The sequence below is a fragment of the Anolis sagrei genome, chromosome 5 (assembly GCF_037176765.1).
Source record: "Anolis sagrei isolate rAnoSag1 chromosome 5, rAnoSag1.mat, whole genome shotgun sequence".
NCBI lineage: Eukaryota > Metazoa > Chordata > Lepidosauria > Squamata > Dactyloidae > Anolis > Anolis sagrei.
Window position 1 is genome coordinate 98,857,465 of NC_090025.1, and position 20,787 is coordinate 98,878,251.

Sequence of the window (20,787 nt, forward strand, 5' to 3'; positions counted from 1 at the left end):
AGGAAAATGGAATGTTGTGGACAGGAAAAGAGATTTAAAGATGGGCTCAAAGCCAACCTTAAAAACTCTGGCATAGACACGGAGAACTGGGAAGCCCTGGCCCTTGACCGCTCCAGCTGGAGGTCAGCTGTGACCAGCAGTGCTGCAGAATTTGAGGAGACACGAATGGAGGGCAAAAGGGAGAAGCCAACCCCGACCGAGACCGCCTTCCACCTGGAAACCTATGCCCTCACTGCGGAAGAAGATGCAGAGCAAGAATAGGGCTCCACAGCCACATACGAACCCACAAGAATATTGGAAGACAATCATCCTCGGAAAGTGAGAGATCGCCTAAGTAAGTAAGCAAGTACAGCTGTACAAGGAGCTCCAACTTCATTTTCTTTCTATTTAATGTTTGCATGCATTCCAAGGTTTCGGGGGTTTTGCAAAAAAGTGACTTCCCTTGGTTTGGAGTTAGGGCTAGTCACCTGTCTATCATTGTTGTGTTTGGTTCTGCCTCTTTCCCCAGAGATCTGGGGAGGAGAGGGAGCCATTTTTAGTTCAGTCTTACAGAAGGAAACTAAGCTATAGGACATGGACCAGCCTCACCTGCAGAAAAGCTTCATTTCTTAAGAATATCTGGGGGGAAAGTCCCAAAGCTTTGGCTGGGAGCTTACAGCCTCATAGCCTTATAGCATCCAGGGGGAAACAGCTTTACAGACCCAAAGAACTCCAGCTGGAGAATCTACAAGCCTTGACTGGTAGGTCTACTCGGTGCCCAAGAAGCAGTTGGATCCAGTAGTAGAGCCCACATCAGCAAAGCTTAGATAGTACACAGCCTGGGAGAGGTTAAAAAAAGGGTTTTCCTTGTTAAAGAAAGAAATAGTTCTCCAAGCAAGGTGCCTGTCCACTGTAGACAAGTTAAGAAGCATTTGTTTGATTCATTGAAGATCTGGGAAGTATTTGTTTAATTTGTTCAATAAGAAAGGACTTTGCTAAACCTTTCAAGTCTCTAAGTATTGTACAGGAAAATCCTTGAGGGCCTCTCTTTCTAGGCGCCCTGGCTTCCCACTGGGCACAAAGTGCACGTCCTATTCAAAAGACAATTTTTACAGGCCCGGTGCGCGACAGAACAATGACATTTTGAACACCTCAGCTAAAATGGTAATTTAAGATGGAATTTGTAATTATTATAGCATTTATCCTCCCATATAAATGCATTAAGGACCTCATTGTACAGATGACCCTTTCCCCATTTTGTTCTGTTATGCTGGTAATTGCCAGCAAAATGGCCGGCACATGGGGTGCCCTGCAGCGCCCCGCATGCTCTCCCTTCTTCCCCCATCACAAGGAGGGAACGGGACAAGGTATGTTGGCACCCTATCCCCATCAGATGGAGAAAATGGGAGAAAAATGCAGGAAGCGCTATCGGAGTTACCTGAAACACTACTTACCTTCAGGGATCAATGTGTGCATCTCTCTCTCTCTCGCTTTCTGTGTATGTATGTATATGTATGTTTGTGTGTGTTTGTGCACCAGTATATATGCATGTGTGTGTGTCTATGTAACTCATATTGTATATTTTAAGCACAAATATATAGTGCATGCATACTATATTACAATAAAAATACAGCACAGTACTGTATCAGAGATACACTGACCTCAATTTCTAAAATATGTCATCAGTTGAGGACCCATTCCCCCATCACCAACTGCCGCTCTGGGCCAGAGTTAAGAGAGAGGGGGGCAGAAGACAGTTCCACTTTGTCTCCTGTGCTATGTTAATATAATATAATATAATATAATATAATATAATATAATATAATGTAATATGTAATTTAATGTAATGTAATATTATATAATATAATGTATTTATTTACATATAATATTAATAATATTAAAATGTAATGCAATATACTACTACTACTACTACTACTAATAATAATAATAATATGATATTCAGGGGCGGTTCAACCCATTACGCAAAGTAAGCATTTGCAGTATATTTGATTTTGCCCAGGGGTGCTCTTGAGGCGCTCTTGGGGGGAAAATAGACCTTGACATATGCGAGTTATAGTTACTGGAATGTATAGTTCACCTACAATCAGAGCACTCTGAACTCCACCAATGATGGAATTGAACCAAATATGGGACACAGAACTCCCATGATGAACAGAAAATATATATCAGTAATTGTTTGGGGGGGGGGGGGGACGCCAAAATGCTGTTTGCTTACCATTGAAAATTACCTAGGGCCACCTCTGATGATATTATAATTATATATTTATATCACATGTAATATTACAATATAATGGTATAATACAATATAGTAATATTTAATACTGATATTGTACTATGCTAATAATATAGTATATTGTATGTCTGTCTGTCTATCTATCTATCTATCTATCTATCTATCTATCTATCTATCTATCTATCTTGTAAGCCACTCTGAGTTCCCTTCAGGGTGAGAAGGGCAGCATATAAATGTCGCACATAAATAAATAAATAAATAAATAAAATGCATCACTAACAATTGGACATAGACTGAATAAAAAAATGGTGCCTATCTGACGGAGAGAGGGAAAAATCCCATAAATCAAGCAAATTGAGTGAAAGAGAAGGCAAAAAAGCAACACATGGTCACAAAACTGTAAATGGGCCATGCTCTGGAAACATGGGTCGTAGTATAAATTTAGAATGGTTGAATGAGGGAGTCATCTCAAAGTGAGTTGTCAAAAGGTGGGGGACATTTGTATTGGTCCTCTGGTACTTATGAATACCTCTGGTGGTTCATTGACAGGGGAGGCATTCTGCTTGCTTGCTTTCTGCTTTGGAATTCAAATAAGGTAATTGCATATGAGTATGTGCAATATCACAAATGCCAACCGCAAGTGAATTTGAAGGATGCATCACAAATAATCAAGCATAGCATTTATCACGGTAGGCACTGATTGAATTTTAATCTCTATCCAAAGGGAATATTTTCCTTTGTATTCTACAAAGCAGCTGCTGTGTTTTTAGGTGATCTTCAATAACATTTATTCACAAATTCAGCTTGCTTTTTAGAAATCCTAGTTACTTCAGAAGCAATAAAAGCACATGACATATTTTAACATTGATCTTATTTAATAAGGGGAGTAGGAAATCACAGCATATATATTGCCATATGTTCCACAGTTGATGGTGGTTGGTGGTGGTAGACCTGGCAGTTGGTGATGGAAGGGTTAATGTAAGCCTTGGTTCTAAAGGGCTGAGTAGTTTGTAAGTAATAGTTTACAGGTAAAAGCAATTAAGGGTGGACGTGTGCTGGAGACGGTTTGCAGCTGGGTGTTACTGGATTTAAGGAGCTAACTTTGAGACTGATTTTTGGGAGAAAAGTATCTGTTGCATTTTGGTGGTGGATGTTGCTGGTTTTTCCCCCAGGTCTGTTGGATTTTTCGGTGTCCTGACTTGTCTCCTGGAACCTTGAACCTTTGGACTGGCTTTTGACTACGGTATAGACTCTTGATCCCTGGACTTTGTTTATTGAACTCTCGGCAACTGACCACTGTACTGGACCCTTTGCTATCAGTTTTTGTTTATTCTATGGCTGGGTGCTATCTTTATGTTTTATATTTTGGTCTATTAAAACAGCCAGCAAGTAAGTGCTGTTTTAATTAAACTGTTTGATAAAACTGAGAGTTTGATTCATCTCTATCTAAATAAGGTAGAGCCCTGGCAATGTGACATATATTAACTGGAGCGAATTACAGGGAGCGGTCTAGCCGCCTGTTTAAGGAGCTCCACTGGCTACTTTTTATTTTCCGGACCCAATTCAAAGTGCTGTTGCACTCCAGGACAGGAAAAGCCCTCTGACTGTAAACACCACACTGTTGATTGTGAAACAATCCATTTATTGAATATAATTAAAAAGGAGCAATTAAAAAGCACTTTAAAGAAATAGGTAAATCCAATTAGGTAAGAAGATAAGCAGGAGCAAAAATAGTCCAGGGTAAAGTTCAGCAAAGTCCATAAAAACAAAGTCCACACTTCTCTAATATAATTCAGGAAAACAGGAAACATTAATCCAAGGCATGAGCAGGCATTTATACAATCCAAGAATCCAAACCATGAAACAAGAAATGCTTAGACAAGAATCTTCCAAGCAAGGTTTCCATAAAACAAGGATGAGAACTACACTTGATTCCAATGATGCTTCATCTAACTATATTTTCCCATACTTTTATTCTCTGAAACACAATCACAGGCTGAACTCCAACAGGTGCAGATTATTACCTATAAAGCCCAAAATGGTTCAGGACCCGCCTACCTTCATGACCGCATCTCCCTTCATAAACTTGCATGAGCTCTTCGATCTTCTGGAGAGGCCCCCCCCCCCTCGCTCCCCCCCCCCCAAATATCACAAATTTGATGGAATCGTTCCAGGAGTTGCATGTGACGTCTGTAAACAGTCCACGTCTCACAGGCATTTAGCAGGGTTGGGAGGACAATAGCTTTATAGACAAGCACCTTGGTATCCCTACGGATGTCCCGGTCTTAATTATAATAATAATATAATATTATTATTATTATTATTATTATTATTATATAATTATAATAATATTAATAATATAATAATAATGCAAAGACTGGCACAAGCCAGTCAAGATGGTCCCAGTGGGTGCAGTGCCTAAAGACCTTGGCCTGTACTTAAACACAATTGGCGCTGACAAAATTACCATCTGCCAGCTGCAGAAGGTCACCTTACTGGGATCTGCACGCGTCATTCGCCGGTACATCACACAGTCCTAGACACTTGGGAAGTGTCCAATGCGTGATCCAATACAACAGCCAGCAGTGTGATCTTGTCTGCTGTGGACTCATCTTGTTGTGTTTGTAATAATAATAATAATAATAATAATAATAATAATAATAATAATAATAATAATAGGATGATGGGTTGTTGTAGGTTTTTTTGGGCTATATGACCATGTTCTAAAGGCATTATCTCCTGACGTTTCGCCTGTACCTATGGCAAGCATCCTCACTACGTCTGAGGTTGCTTGCCATAGATGCAGGCGAAACGTCAGGAGAAAATGCCTCTAGAGCATGGCCATATAGCCCGAAAAAACTACAACAAGCCAATGATTCCGGCCATGAAAGCCTTTGACAATACAACAACAACAACAACAACAACAACAACAATAATTATTATTATTGCAGGCTGTGAATTTTCCCTTATATTGTGGTGCAAGGATGGGTAGTTAAAGTAGTTAAAGCCCATGGATCCATGAACCCTGTTTGGTCTTTCCTGCGCCTCAAGCTTGCTCATCCCAAAGCTCTCACAACCCTCCAGCTTTTTCAACTTTTCCACTGAAAAATACCTTGGATAGTAAACTGCTATTTCTGGAGGACTCCTTTCAAACAACTGCCTCAATCTCCTGCCCCAAAGCCGACCATCATCACTAGCAAAGCCAACCATCATCACCAGCAGCAGTAACTTCTGATATAATTTTGAACTGAAAATAAGGTAGTGTGACCTGCTGCAGGAGGTTACCCTTCCCCACTTGCTGTAAATATTCACCCTATTCCAGTGGCTTAATAGTGCGTTCCCTGGTATTCTGGTTCACCTCTTCTATGCTAGTTCAAACTTTACAAAGCTATCAAGTTGTAAACAACCTTCCTTTCAATCATTTCTACTTGGATGCCTGGCCACTCCCTGTTGTCTGAAAGGTCAGCTGACTTGCCTTGGGCCTTCATCAACAATCTCATTAGATTGCAGTATATGCTGGTTGAGATCTAGATGATCTAGACCAGTGTTTCTCAACCTGGGGGTCGGGACCCCTGAGGGAGTCGCGAAGGGGTGTCAGAGGGGTCGCCAAAGACCATCAGAAAACACAGTATTTTCCTGATGGTCATGGGGATTCCATGTAGGAAATTTGAGCCAATTCTATCGTTGGTGGAGTTCAGAATGTTCTTTGATTGTAGTGAACTATAAATCCCAGCAACTACAATTCCCAAAAGTCAAGGTCTATTTTCCCCAGACTCCAACAGTGTTCACTTTTGCGCATATTGAGTATTTGTGCTAAGTTTGGTCCAGATCCACCATTGCGTGAGTCCACAGTGCTCACTGAATATAGGTGAACTACAACTCCCAAACTCAAGGTCAATGCCCACCAAACCCTTCCAGTGTTTTCTGTTGGTCATGGCAATTCTGTGCGGCAAATTAGGTTCAAAATCCATCACTGGTGGAGTTCAGAATGCTCTTTGATTATAGGTGAACTATAAATCCCCGCAACTACAACTCCCAAATTACAAAATCAATCCTCCCCCAACCCCACTAGCATTTACATGTGGGTGCATTGGGTATTTGTGCCCAGTTTGGTCCAGTGAATGAAAATACATCTTGCATATCTGATATTTATATTATAATTTATAACAGTAGGAAAATGACTGTTGTGAAGAGGCAACAAAAACAATGTTATGGTTGGGGGTCACCACAACTTGAGGGACTGTATGAAGGGGTCCCGGCATTAGGAAGGTTGAGAATCACTGATCTAGAGTCTACCAGCTCCCATCAAACATTACATAAGATCGTCCAGAGGAGCTCTGTGGGTCATCTAGAGCAGAGCCGGCATATACCACTGCAGTGGCAACATGGAAAGTTTCGGTTTTTCGCAGGAAGCAATGGGGTGAAGCCACACAGTCGACACTCCCCACTCCCTGTGGGATCTGCTTCCTCTTGAGCTGAGCAATGTAAGTTGTGGGATGACAGGTTCCCCACAACCCCCGATAACAGTTGCTAGATTTGCCACAACACGTGGCGATTCCGATGGCCTGTGTAGCAAGGTTGTTAGTCTTTAATGATGAAAGAATTTTCATGAGGAACAACTGATGAATTCTGAGGACTTTTTAGGAAAACCCCAACTCTGGAAGTGCTCAGAAGTAATCATGTCAGAGTCAAACATGATTCACCTTGAGTGTATTTAAGAAGTTCAGGTGCTCTTATTTGTAGTAGACTTGTTCCAGATGCTAGATGATTTGGGGAGAAAGTAATATGCAAAGTAATCCATATTTCTCTTCTGGCATTCTACTGTGAATCCACTTGCATGCATTTGTATATCCAAAAATGCTCCCTCCTCCCTTCACTTTCATTTGCATCACTTTCATCATTGACACATCCAAAAATAATGCTGGATTTCCCACAGGAATATACATAAATATTTTTGTAAATTTCAAAGGCAGTGGATCTTTCCCACCAAGTTACAGATTTCACTGTGACATCGCAGTCCATAATGGTGAAAATATTACCCCATCAGAACAAGGAAAAACTGGTACCAACAGATTTGTCGGCATATTTTGCTGGCATCCTTGCTCAGAAGGTCTAGTCCATGTTTGAGTTAGATGGGCAGGGATCACCTTCCCTACTTCTGAAATGCAACCGCCTCAGGGGAAATATTTATTTGTTTTTTTTATTTATGACATTTATATTCTGCCCTTCTCAACCCCAAAGGGGACTCAGGGCAGCCTTAAAAAGGCAACAATTCAATACCATATATCAATACATCAGTAAATAAACAAACAAAAAAAGATGGAACACAATCTTCCAGACTGGGAAGAGCTTGGAAGTACACCACGGTTTTTTTCTTGATTTTTTTCTTGTTCTTTTATGTTTCCTACTTTCCTATCTTCTATACCAGGGCTCCTCAAACTTTTTAAACAGAGGGACAGGTCACAGTCCCTCAAACTGTTGGAGGGCCGGATTATAATTTGAAAAAAAAAATGAATGAATTCCTATGCACACTGCACATATCTTATTTGTAGGGCAAAAAACACTTTAAAATAATACAATAATTAAAATGAAGAACAATTTCAACAAATATAAAATTATTAGTATTTAATGGGAAGTGTGGGCCTACTTTTGGTTGATGAGATAGGGTTGTTGTTGTTGTTGTTGTTGTTGTTGTTGTGTGTTTTCAAGTCATTTCAGACTTAGGTTGACCCTGAGCAAGGGCCGGGTAAATGACCTTTGAGGGCCGCATCCGGGCCCCGGGCCATAGTTTGAGGACCCCTGTTTAACACAATATTCACCCACTTTCCTTGTAACAATATTCTTCCAATTTTTTTTAAAAAAGAAAAGATGGAACACACTGACAAATAAATGTCATATGGATAATCACATTTTATTCATTTATTATTAGAATTTCAACCCTGGTTTTCTATCAAGTAATGAAAGGAGCTTACAACAGCAAACTAATATACAATAACACATGAGGTATTACGTGGGATGGAATTTACCATCAAACAAGTTAAAACAGATTTACAAAAAACAGCAGTAGCTTATATCAAATGTTGTGCTGTTGTTTTTTAATGGGAAAAAATAAATAGTCTTAAGTAACCATCTAAAGGCAAAGAGAAGTGGGAACAGATTAGCCTGTCTTGAGAGAGGCAGGGTTATTCTGTGGTTGTTAATAACTATGTATCACACTAATGGAAAGTATCTGCAGGAGTTTGACATATTTATCTTGACGAACCGTTATCGTTGTAGGAATAGCATGTAAGGAATCCTGAAAGCCAGTGATAAAATACTTCAGTATCATTTAGGACATCATCACACTGAGGTCCAAAGAGAAAGTGATAGTGGGGGGATTCACCAGGCAACATGGCAAATCTGTGGGGCAGTGGGAGAAGCTGTTGCCCCGTGCCCCACATCATCTGTATCTCCCTCTTACCCATTCCACGGGGAGAAACATTGCTTCCCCGCTTTCCCCATGTTTTCCTCATTGTACTCAATGAGAACACGAAAATCCTTCCGTGTTCTCATTGCTCCCTTGTACAATGCTTTCATTACTGTTTGGGGATGGAGCCCTGCTGGATGTAGCTTTTCCATCATTTGATGAGATCCTGCGGCTCTGTCCCCAAACTGTGATGAAAGTGTGGTACGATGGGTAATTTTGTCCATGTGATGAAGTTCGTAATCACACTAAGGCAGTGTTTCTCAACCTGGGGGTCGGGACCCCTGGGGGGGTCACAAAGGGGTGTCAGAGGGGTCACCAAAGACTATCAGAAAACACAGTATATTCTGTTGCTCATGAGTGTTCTGTGTGGAAAGCTTGGCCCAATTCTATCGTTGCTGGGGTTCAGAATGCTCTCTGATTGTAGGTGAACTAGAAATCCCAGCAACTACAACTTCCAAATGCCAAGGTCTAGTTTCCCCAAACTCCACCAGTGTTCACATTTCAGCATATTGAGTATTCCTGCCAAGTTTGGTCTAGATCTATCATTGTTTGAGTCCACAGTGCTCTCTGGATATAGATGAACTACAACTCCCAAACTCAAGATTAATGCCCACCAACATCTTTCAGTATTTTCTGTTCGTACTGGGAGTTCTGTGTGCCAAGTTTGGTTCAATTCCATTGTTGGTGGAGTTCAGAATGCTCTTTGGTTGTAGGTGAACTATAAATTCCAGCAAAAAAAAAAAAAAAACCTCTCAAATAACAAAAATCAACTCCCCCATCAACCCCAACAGCATTCAAATGTGGGCATATTGGGTATTTGTGCCAAATTTGGTCCAAGGAATGAAAACACATCCTGCATGTCAGATATTTATATGATGATTCATAACAATAGCAAAATTACAGTTGTGAAGTAGCAACGAAAATAATTTTATGGTTGGGGGTCACCACAACATGAGGAAATGTATTAAGGGGTCACAGCTTTAGGGGGGTTGAGAACCACTGCACTAAGGTTTCATGTGCATATGTACGTTTATATACACACCATATCCCACTGGAGACCTTTCTAAATAATGGTAACCGGGAGAAACTGACACAAAGCTATAGAATCATGAATACTATACATTTTGAAAAATAATTCACAAGGGGCATTGGAATGTAATCAATTTTACAGTGCTTTTGACATTCAAAATATTGCACACATGTTTTATTAATCATGAGAAAGGGACACTGACATTCCTATTTCATATATAGGTATATGAAACCATAAAATAGTCTTGTCTAAAATCTCATCAGGAAACTCTGCAATGAGGCACAGCTTAAGCACAGATGACTCACCACTCCAAATTCCATGCTTTATTCAGCAGCCTCACACAATGAATGCAAAATCACAATAGCCCTATTCATTTCAAAATATATAACTTTTGGATGTAGGCAAAACATTGCATTGTTTTCTTTCTTTCTTTTGCAGTGAATTTTCTGAAATTTGGCATTACGCAGTTATTGCAAATTAGGTTTTAACTCCTCTAACTTGCTTTCATAAAACCAGGAAAAGTGATGCAGTTGTCGTGTTTTTTTCTCCACTAACATAATCATTATTAAGTCATTCGGAATGTGTCAAGTAATGTCATCAATGCAAACACAACCGATTCAGAGTAAAAAACAAATTAAACTTTATCACAGATGATGTGAACCAACTTTAATCATAATCACAGAAGCAATTAACTGAAGGTTAATAACAGAATAATTCAGTAAAGCTATAAATCTGTTCTGTAGTCTCTTTTGTGCACACCTTAATTCAAGTTGTCAGAGTTATAGATGATTGACACAATCTGATATGAGAACCAACAATAGAGGATCTATTTTTTTTTAGTAAGTAGGTTTTCAGAATGTGATGGGTGTTGAACTACATGGACACAGATATACCTCTAGCAAAAATAAAACAAAACAAAACAACCCCCAAATTTACAATTGAATATTTCATATGGATGGGGGGAAAGCCTTACCATTTGGATATAACTTCCAGAATCCTCTGCTAGTTGTATGACTACTGTCCATGTGCCCTATGAGTCACTTAAAATTCTAGTCCAGGCATGGAGGGTGTGGGGCAGGGGGGAGGCTGAGGCATGGTTGGCATGAGTGGGGGAGAGGAGAGGATTTCATACACGACATCTTGCTAGTAATGGACTTCCTAGGGCAGTAGCATGGGTGGTCCCTGGTGCCCTTGACCCATGGCTTGATGGCAGTGCTGATCTCTCTTGCCTCCTGGCCCTGGACCATGGCCATGTCTACACCTGAGATGCACCCCGTGTGGCCTCAGCACCAGCCCTGGGGAGAGCCTCTTTCTGGCCTTCCACCTCCATAGGGTTCATCTGCACAGCACTAGTGCACTCCCCTTCTTCCGGGCCTCTGCAAGTTTCCCTTCGGAAAGAAGAAAAACAGGAGCAGGAGGCAAGGGAAGGGAGGAGAGCCCTGGTTAATCATGCTAGTAGAATCTAGTGTCAAATCCTCTTAGCATGTAACTGCCTAGGGCTCTCCTTCCCTTCCCTCTTGCTTCTACTCTTCTTCAGGTAGCAGTGTGGGACACCTCCTGAAGGTGTGCTCCTTGGGGAGTCACTCCAGGGTCCCATGGCTGAGCCAGTGCACCTTCCTGGAGTGGCTTTCCGAGGGGCAACTTGTCCTCGAGGAAGGTGGTGGTGGCAGAGGAGGAGGAAAAGGAGGCAGAAGCAGAAGAGAAGCCTTCCTCCCCATAGCCACGGATGGAGGCCTGGAAGAAGGGGAGCATGCCAGCTTCATGTACACCAGCAAGGAGGAGCTGAGTCCTGTGGTCATGGAGGACTAGGCGCAGGTCAGAAAGAGGCTCTGCCACGTGTGACTGACTCAGCCCTCCTCTCAGCATAAGAATGTGGCGGGTTGCTACGTTCTCAAGCTGAGAGGATGGTGAGAGAGAGGAGGCCTGAGAAAAGAGCCACATCCAGACCTCAGGCCTGGGTTTACCCATATCTGTCCTAATCCAAACAAATAATCAAAACTCCAGACTGTCATTTCCAACTCCCAACATTCATAGCTCCAACTCCAATGATGTCAGGTTTCAGGTGTGGTCTTCCATTATGAAAAAAGCACAGGCAAACAACTGGTCCTGAAATAGTCTCATCTTTTGTGCTACTGCCAGGGTTTTCACCTAGCCCCAAGAAACATATGAATTTTGGGATGTTACTTGGATCCTATTTTCAGTTCTAGGTTATTGAGGAACAAAGACAATGGACGGATAAATGATCTTGGAGGGTTGTATCCAGCTCCTGGGCCTTAGTTTGAGGACCCCTACTCTATATACAAGTGTTTATGCTTCTTTGTTTCCAAAACTAACAATTGGCTAACATTTCTTCATTACTCAACATGTGTGAACTGATATTTATAGTTGCCGCATCAGGTCTGTGACAGCTTATTGCATGAAAGACATCCAGTGAAGTTGTGGTTGCCAAATGAAGAACATGCAGGGTTTGTGAAGAAGCCCTATGAAAATGATCACAATCCGCTCATGCATTCGGTCTATGCGACAGACCATACCTAGGTTACATCAGTGGTATCTGCTGTGGTACATGAATACAAAGAATTCAAAATTCAAAGAAAGTATATATTAATGAGTGTTATCTGGGAAAAATGAAAAAATTTAAAGGAGCATACATTAACATTCACTTCCCTACACACTGAGATCAAGAGTGAGACTCCACTGAAAGCCAGGAACTTGCCACAGTGATCTGGAGGCAAGAAGATCAAACAGTCTCTACATTCTTCCTATCTGCATATTTTATTGGCAAAAGGGAGCGTTATTCCAACTGTTAGTCCTGCTGAATCAAGAACCTGGTAAATCATAGAATCATAGAGTTGGAAGAGACCTCATGGGCCATCCAGTCCAAACCCCCGCCAAGAAGAAGGAACATTGCATTCAAAGCACCCCCGACATATGGCCATCCAGCCTCTGTTTAAAAGAAGGAGCCTTGGGCAGAGAGCTCCACTGCTGAATGGCTCTCACAGTCAGGAAGTTCTTCCTCATGTTCAGATGGAATCCCCCTTTTTGTAGTTTGAAGCCATTGTTCCATGTCCTAGTCTCCAGGGCAGCAGAAAACAAGCTTGCTCCCTCCTCCCTGTGACTTCCTCTCACATATTTATACATGGCTATCATATCTCCTCTCAGCCTTCTCTTCTTCAGGCTAAACAGGCCCAGCTCTTTAAGCCGCTCTTCATAGGGCTTGTTCTCCAGACCCTTGATCATTTTAGTCGCCCTCCTCTGGACACATTCCAGCTTGTTAGTTTTGGCCCATCTCTCTTATCTGTGAAGATCATTTTGAATTCTGCTCCTGTCGTCTGGAGTATTAGCTATCCCTCCCAATTTGGTGTCATCTGCAAACTTGATGATCCTGCCTTCTAACCCTTCATCTAAGTCATTAATAAAGATGTTGAACAGGACCGGGCCCAGGAAGGAACCCTTCGGCACTCCACTCGTCACTTCTTTCCAGGATGAAGAGGAGGCATTGGTGAGCACCCTCTGGGTTTGTCCATTTAACCAATTACAGATCCATCTCACCGTAGTATTGCCTAGCCCACATTGGCCCAGTTTGCCAGAAGGTCATGGGGGACCTTGTCGAAGGCCTTACTGAAATCCAGGTACGCTACATCCACGGCATTCCCCACATCTACCCAGCTTGTAACTCTATCGAAAAAAGAGATCAGATTAGTCTGGCATGACTTGTTTTTGATAAATCCATGTTGACTATTAGCGATGACCGGATTTGTTTCTAAGTGTTTGCAGACCACTTCCTTAACAAACTTTTCCAGAATCTTGCCTGGTATCGACATGTATGCATTAGGCCTGGGTGGTTTCGTTCGTTAATTTTGTAATTCGTTAAATATTCGTTAATTTTAGCAATTACAAAACGATTACAAAACTTATTTTTAAACCCGGAAGTGTTTTTAAATATCGAAACGGCAGGCGCCAAAAAAATTTGTATTTCCGTCCATTTCGGAAATACGTAAGATGGCCTGGCTAGATGCTTGCTGGGAGCTCTCCTCTCTCTCCTCTCTTAGCCAGTCAGAGGCAGAGCCTGAAAGAGGAGGAGGAGGAGGAGGAGGAGGAGAGGGCGGGGAAGGCGCCGGCTGAGCAAGCGAGCGAGAGGGCGAGCGAGAGGGCGAGCGACCCTCAGCGGGAAGGCGGCCCGTCCCTCCTTCCTCACCTTTGCAGTGGGTGTGCTTCATTCTCCCAATTCCTTAGCGGAGGGCTGTGCTTCGTTCTCCCAATTCCTTAGCGGAGGGCTGGGCTAGATGGCCTTTGGGGAGCCCTTCTCCCAATTTCGCATTGCTTCGGAGGAGCCGGGCCCGACTCGGTGGCAGCGCTTGAGGGCCCGCCAGAGTGAGTGCCTGCCTTCCCTCCTTAATAATAATTTCTCCTCCCTATTCTACTAAATTAATAATTAAATTAAAAAAATATTTAAAAAATATTGGAAAAAAAGGGCGCCATCTTTACAAAATGTTTTGTAAATATTAACGAAATTTCGTAAATACCGAACTTTTTTAAGGGAAAATTTTGTAATTATTTTAAATATCGAAACAAAAAAAAACCCCAAATACAAATCGATTTTAGAAACATATTTTTCTGTTGTTACCCAGGCCTAGTATGCATGTTCCATTGAACTCACCATAACATTTATCCTGTGGTTATAGGAGATGAGCAGTGTTAAAATGTCATCCCAAGCCTTGTGATCCTGATCCAGGATGCTAATTTTCCACCGGTCCTAATGATCCTGAAAGAATCAGGATCATGGGAGAATAAATCTTGCATGCACACACACTTTTGTCAAGTTCTGTCTGCAACCACATGGTCCCAGCATCTAGCAGCCATTTGCTCCTGTTTCCAATAACTAATTTGTTCTGTCAGCGTTCGCTTTGTCTTGAAAACTCTTGGGGAAAGCAGATGCTTTCCAAGCAAGCAAGGCCCTTGAAGCAAAATGCTGTACTCAGCCTTTTCAGTGCAAATTCTCTTCCATAGAGTCTTTCATTGGCTTATTATCTAAAATTGGCAGATTCAGAATTCTGGCTTAACTCTCTTCAAGAAATGAATTCTTCTACAGCTTCAACATCTGCTGCGATTGGGTGAACCCATGATTTTGTGGATGACTGAAGGAGAACAAAAGGAGTTGCATCTTTATTCAGTCGCAGATCTCACATTATAAAACTGGTGCCAATTGTGATGGCGCTTTGTTTATGTTGTGGATGCATATCTAACAGAATCTCAATTCAGATCACACAGTCCTCAGATGGTTTCCAGACTAAAGAGAAAGAAATTCTGTAATTAGTGAGAAAATCTACTCGCTGTTAGAATAGTAGTGCAGCATCAAAGTCAAAGTTACGGTTGCTGAACTTAATTATTCTTGCCTCTTCCTTTATAAAACTCCAACTCTGGTACAGAGCAGCCAAGAATGCATGATAGATCCCAGACTCCTCTGGCTGTAATAATATTTTGACTATACATAGACATCTTTGCAGCAAACAAATAACTAAGGTGCCTGCTTGGACCAAAAAGTCCAGCCAGTTCCAAACACCTTTGCTTTTGTCCTTTCAAGCCTGTGTTGCATATTTGCAGCATACAGAATGAAACGTTGAAGCTGTTTACATAAAAGAGGCCTCAAGAGAATGCTCTTTCAATTTAATTGAAAACATATACAAAATTCCTACTGGGAGAATGTTGAGGTATATTATAAATGTCTCCTCTCCTATATTTGAAACAGGGATTCTTAATATTTGAGCCATGGACTCTGGTTGTCTGGGGTTTTGGGGAATTATGAACTGCTACAAAAACTGTATTTTACTTTCTCTGGACCCACACAATCTCTTCGTTCATCTGGAGAGGCCCTGCTCTCAATCCCACCAGCATCACAGGTGTGATTGGTGGGGATGAGAGAGAGGACCTTTTCGGTGGTGGCCCCTCGACTCTGGAACTCACTCCCTAAGGACATCAGGCAGGCCCCAACCCTGGCAGTCTTTAGGAGGAGCTTGAAGACGTGGTTGTTCCAGTGTGCCTTCCCAGAATAATGAATCCCATAGCACTTTGTCCCTCCAAAGCACTTTATATTCTTAGGTCTGCTTGTATGTCTTTCCACAAACGCCACTATCACCTTTTCGTCCATGCCTCAGCATTATTTCCAATTTTAATTTTTACATTTGGCCTTCCCACAGTTTTAATTGTATGTTTGGTCTTATTGATAATGTTATATGTTTATTTCTGTGTTTTTGTTTTTATTGCTTGTATTGTTGTGATTATTGCTTGTATTGTTGTGTTGGGCTCTTCCTCATGTAAGCCGCATCGAGTCCCTTGGGGAGATGGTAGCGGGATACTAATAAAGTATTATTATTATTATTATTATTATTATTATTATTTATTATTTTCCCCCACTGCCATGAAAAAGTTTAATTTCTAGTTACTTCTTATGGACATTTTTGTAGGCATTTTGAGAGGAAATGTTAAAGTTTTATGCACTCCTCCTATTGGTCCTAAGAGTTCTATCAGAAAACTAGTGAATGAATGCAGTGTCATCGGTTGGGACCCCCCCCCCCCTCCCAGAGTGAAGAGAGGGGCCAGGAAGGCAGATCCATCTTGTCTCCTGCAATGTGGATATAATATAATATAATATAATATAATATACTATACTATACTATACTATACTATACTATACTATACTATACTATAATATAATATAATATAATATGAGGGGTATTTTTTAAGTAAGGTCCGTTTTATTGTAGACACTAGTAGTTTGCGTGCATACCGCAACGAGCCTGTGCGTCGTGTACCGGCATGCCTCGGGAACAACTGTGCTCAGCTTCTGCTCTGTAGCTAACCTGTACGGTTCTGTTCTGTGCTTTAAAAATGTTTAAGACTATCAACTCACCCGCCGATGAATTTCTGCAGCAGGCAGGTTCCTTGCTGACAAAAACCGTATCACTGAGCGAACCTCATATGCGGCGGGTGAGTTGATAGTCTTAAACATTTTGAAAGCACAGAACAGAACTGTACAGGTTAACTACAGAGCAGAAACTGAACACAGTTGTTCCCGAGGCATGCCGGTACATGACGCATGCGCTCGTTGCGGTATGCACACGAACTACTAGTGTCTACAACAAAACGGACCTTACTTAAAAAATAATATAATATATTGTGTATATATATATATAATATTGATAATATTATAATGTAATACAATATACTACTACTAATAATAAAATGATATTATAAATATATATTTTATATTAAATGTAATATTACTAATAATATTACAGTGTAATGTTATAGTACAATGTAATATATAATATTAATATTGTGCTATGATAATAATATAATATATTGTATTTACTCTTTACTTGTAAGCCACTCTGAGTCCCCTTCGGGGTGAGAAGGGTGGCATATAAATGTCGTAAATAAATAATTAATCAATAAATTGTGAGAATGATGTATAGTTACTGTACATCTCTACGTGGGGTTGCCTTTGAAGACGGCTCGGAAGCTCCAATTAGTCCAACGGTCGGCAGCCATGATACTAACAGGAGCGGAGCACAGGGAGCACACAACTCCTCTGCTGCACCAGCTCCACTGGCTGCCAATTTGCTACCGGGCTCAATTCAAAGTGCTGGCGTTGGCCTTTAAAGCCCTAAACGGTTCTGGCCCAACCTACCTATCCGAACGTATCTCGGCCTATCAGCCCACCAGGACCCTAAGATCTTCTGGGGAGGCCTTGCTCTCTATCCCGCCTGCTTCACAGGTGCGGCTGGCGGGGACGAGAGACAGGGCCTTTTCTGTGGTGGCCCCTCGGCTCTGGAACGCCCTTCCCATGGAGGTAAGATCAGCCTCCTCGCTGATGGTATTCCGAAGAAGACTAAAAACTTGGATGTTCAAGCAGGCATTTGGCTAATTCGGTACAATGAATGTGTTGATTACGGATTGGTAATATGGATGATGCAATTGGACCACGATTTTAGTTAGGAGATGTATTGGATTGTGATTTCGTGTAATATTGTGTATTATGTTTTTTATGGTTTTAATTGTATACTGTGCACTGTGTATTTTGTTGTAAACCGCGTTGAGTCGCCAATTAGGCTGAGAAACGGCGGTATACAAGGACAGTAAATAAATAAATAAATACCCAAGATGTTATTTTTTTCAACAAATACTGCAGCAACTATTGTAATGGGTAATGAGGTTTATTGCTTTTAAAATTAATCTTCCAAACTAGGAATAATGCAGTATCTTAAAACTAAACTGTGTTTGAGAATGCTTTGAAATCACTGTTACAGTACCCAAGGTGATTTAGCATCCTACCAATAACTATATGCTCTTTTTGTTAGAGATGGAAAAATTGTGATGCTCTAATTGAAATTTTGTCGGTGACAAATGAGCAGTTTTAAACATTTGCATTGGAGGTTTTATTACTGCTGAGAGGAAACAGAGCGAGCCCGTAAACATAGACTATGTTAAGTAGTAAAGCACTTCTGTGAATCAAAGAAGTAAAAGCATTAACCTTTGAAATTGTTGAGCAGAGAGAATGATTTGTTTGCTCCTTAATTTCATGACTGATTTGGGAAATGGCATTCTTCGGGTTTTCTGCGACCTTTTACGTTCAGAGTCTGTTGCTGGTTAAATGTGAACTGAGCTCTTCTCCAGATTGCTGAGACTACAAACTGACAAATAAAATAAAAACAACCTTAACTTTGAAAATAAACACAACTTAAAATATTTCATAGAATATAATAGTTCCAGTTGGAAAAATAAACAATAGGAAGGCTCTTGTAGATGATGATCCCAAATATTTGCATCAGCATCTCCTTTTAATATAGGAATCCCTTATTTTAGCTCTCTTCCCAGTTATGAATGAGGAACATATAAGGTTAGGGTGAACACTATGGCTGCAAATATAGATATTCACAAGAATACTTGAAGGAAGGCCCTGTGTACATAGTCTTACAAACCGGGCCCTTCCCTTTTCTTTACTATGTATGCAAAGCTGGGAACGATATTTAGTTGGAACACTACAAATTAAATTGGTGTTACTAAAACTTTGCATTCAAGTCACCTGCCAACTTATGGGAACCACATGAATATTATAGGGTTTCTTAAAAAAAAAGGTAAAGGTAGTCCCCTGACATTAAGTCCAGTCATGTCTGACTCTGGGGCAGGGGTCGGGAACCTTCGGCCCTCCAGGTGTGGTGGACTTCAACTCCCACAATTCCTTGAGGCTCGGCATTCGCCCCAAAGGCTTACCTTGGCCCAACGAGGTTTGTTTGGCTCTTTTTCATGGAGGACGGGCAGCAAAGGGGGAGAGACGAGCGTAACGTAGCTGTGCAGATGGCGAGGAAGGATGCGGAGCCCACAGACTGGCCTCGGAGGGAGAGAGCGGGCGGAAACCCCTGCGGGCAACGCGCCTCCTCGCCGCTTCGGCCCTTAGCAACCGCCCCGCATGGACCCCCTCCCTAGCTATAGCCACTTTGAACTGCAGGTCACATGTTACTAGCAAGGCTATTTCTAGTGCCACAGAACTTTCTTGTGCCCCTCTCCCCCAAAATCCATGGCAGGACACTACAGGGCCTGGCCATGCCCCTCTGTGACACCCCCCCCCCCATTTTGTCCAAGAGGACAACAACATTCCCTGTCTCTGTAAACAGCGCAGAGCCCTTTCCCTCCAGCCTTCGCCTTCCCTTTTCCCCGACAAGCTCTGCACGACGTCACTCAGCCGGCGTCGTTGCTAGGGAGGGGGTCCATGCGGGGCAGTTGCTAAGGGCCGAAGCGGCGAGGAGGCGCGTTGCCCGCAGGGGTTTCCGCCCGCTCTCTCTCTCCGAGGCCAGTCTGTGGGCTCCGCATCCTTCCTCGCCATCTGCACAGCTACGTTACGCTCGTCTCTCCCCCTTTGCTGCCCGTCCTCCATGAAAAAGAGCCAAACAAACCTCGTTGGGCCAAGGTAAGCCTTTGGGGCAAATGCCGAGCCTCAAGGAATTGTGGGAGTTGAAGTCCACCACACCTGGAGGGCCGAAGGTTCCCGACCCCTGCTCTGGGATGTGGTGCTCATCTCCATTTCTAAGCCGAAGAGCCAGCGTTGTCCGTAGACACCTCCAAGGTCATGTGGCCGGCCTGACTGCATGGAGCACCGTTACCTTCCCGCCGAAGCGGTACCTATTGATCTACTCACATTTGCATGTTTTCGAACTGCTAGGTTGGCAGAAGCTAGGGCTGACAGCAGTAGCTCACGCCGCTCCCCGGAATCGAACCTGCGACCTTTCGATCAACAAGCTCAGCAGCTCAGTGCTTTAACCCACTGCGCCACCGGGGGCTCCTGACATACAATATTCAGAGGTGATTTTTCCAGTTCATTCTTCTGAATGATAAAAACGGATGTGCATTAGTAGCCTCCCACTGAATTACAGATCAGTGCTGACCCTACTTAGTTTGCAAGATGCCTTGGTAGGTCAGCCCTGTAACTGTAGGACACTTAATGCAAAAGTGTATTATATTTGAGCAGCCAAGTAAGTTGGAGAGAAAAAAGTTAAGCAGGAAATGGCATTGTTCATCTGGACAATATGGGCAACACAAATGCAGCCAATTTTAGTGCTTTTAAAGCTTACTGGTTTCACTGAGAATGCGAAATATATATTTAAACATGTTTAATATCTATACATTCAAGGGGGGGGAGTACACTCTACCATTATAAGGTAGTGAAAGGTATTGGGATGGACGAGGAACACTTGAATGACATTTAGGAAATAAATGTTTTAATCCTTCAAAATATTTGGGATTCGGAGAAAAAAGGAATAGCTAGGGAAAGAAACATGGGGGGGGGGTAGAGGGGCTTTCCCATCACATATGTGATTACAGCTGTATCACATGTATGGGGATGTGCTCACCTGATCCTAACATAGGATCCCCGTTTAATGCTTCAGAAGGCAAATGAGAACAAAAACATAGCAAATGTTAACAATGTAATAATGTGTACTTTACATACATAGAATCATAGAATCATAGAGTTGGAAGAGACCTCGTGGACCATCAAGTCCA

General features: G+C 42.0%; 1 protein-coding gene across 3 annotated transcripts in view; it reads right to left on the bottom strand.

Annotated features, from left to right (window-relative positions):
- The window catches only part of SHISAL1 (shisa like 1), a 166,953-nt gene that overhangs the window by 20,850 nt on the left and 125,316 nt on the right, over positions 1-20,787 (bottom strand). For 2 of the 3 annotated variants that reach the window (XM_067468913.1, XM_067468912.1), the window contains exons 5-7: positions 20,637-20,666; positions 18,263-18,422; positions 8,120-15,019 (exon numbers count right to left, since the gene is read on the bottom strand). The exons of the other annotated variant lie outside the window; for it this stretch is intronic. In XM_067468913.1, coding sequence (XP_067325014.1) covers positions 18,416-18,422; positions 20,637-20,666 — 37 coding nt within the window. In that variant the 3' untranslated portion in view covers positions 8,120-15,019; positions 18,263-18,415. Of the gene's footprint in view, positions 1-8,119; positions 15,020-18,262; positions 18,423-20,636; positions 20,667-20,787 lie in introns of those variants that run through there. 3 annotated transcript variants of the gene reach the window in all.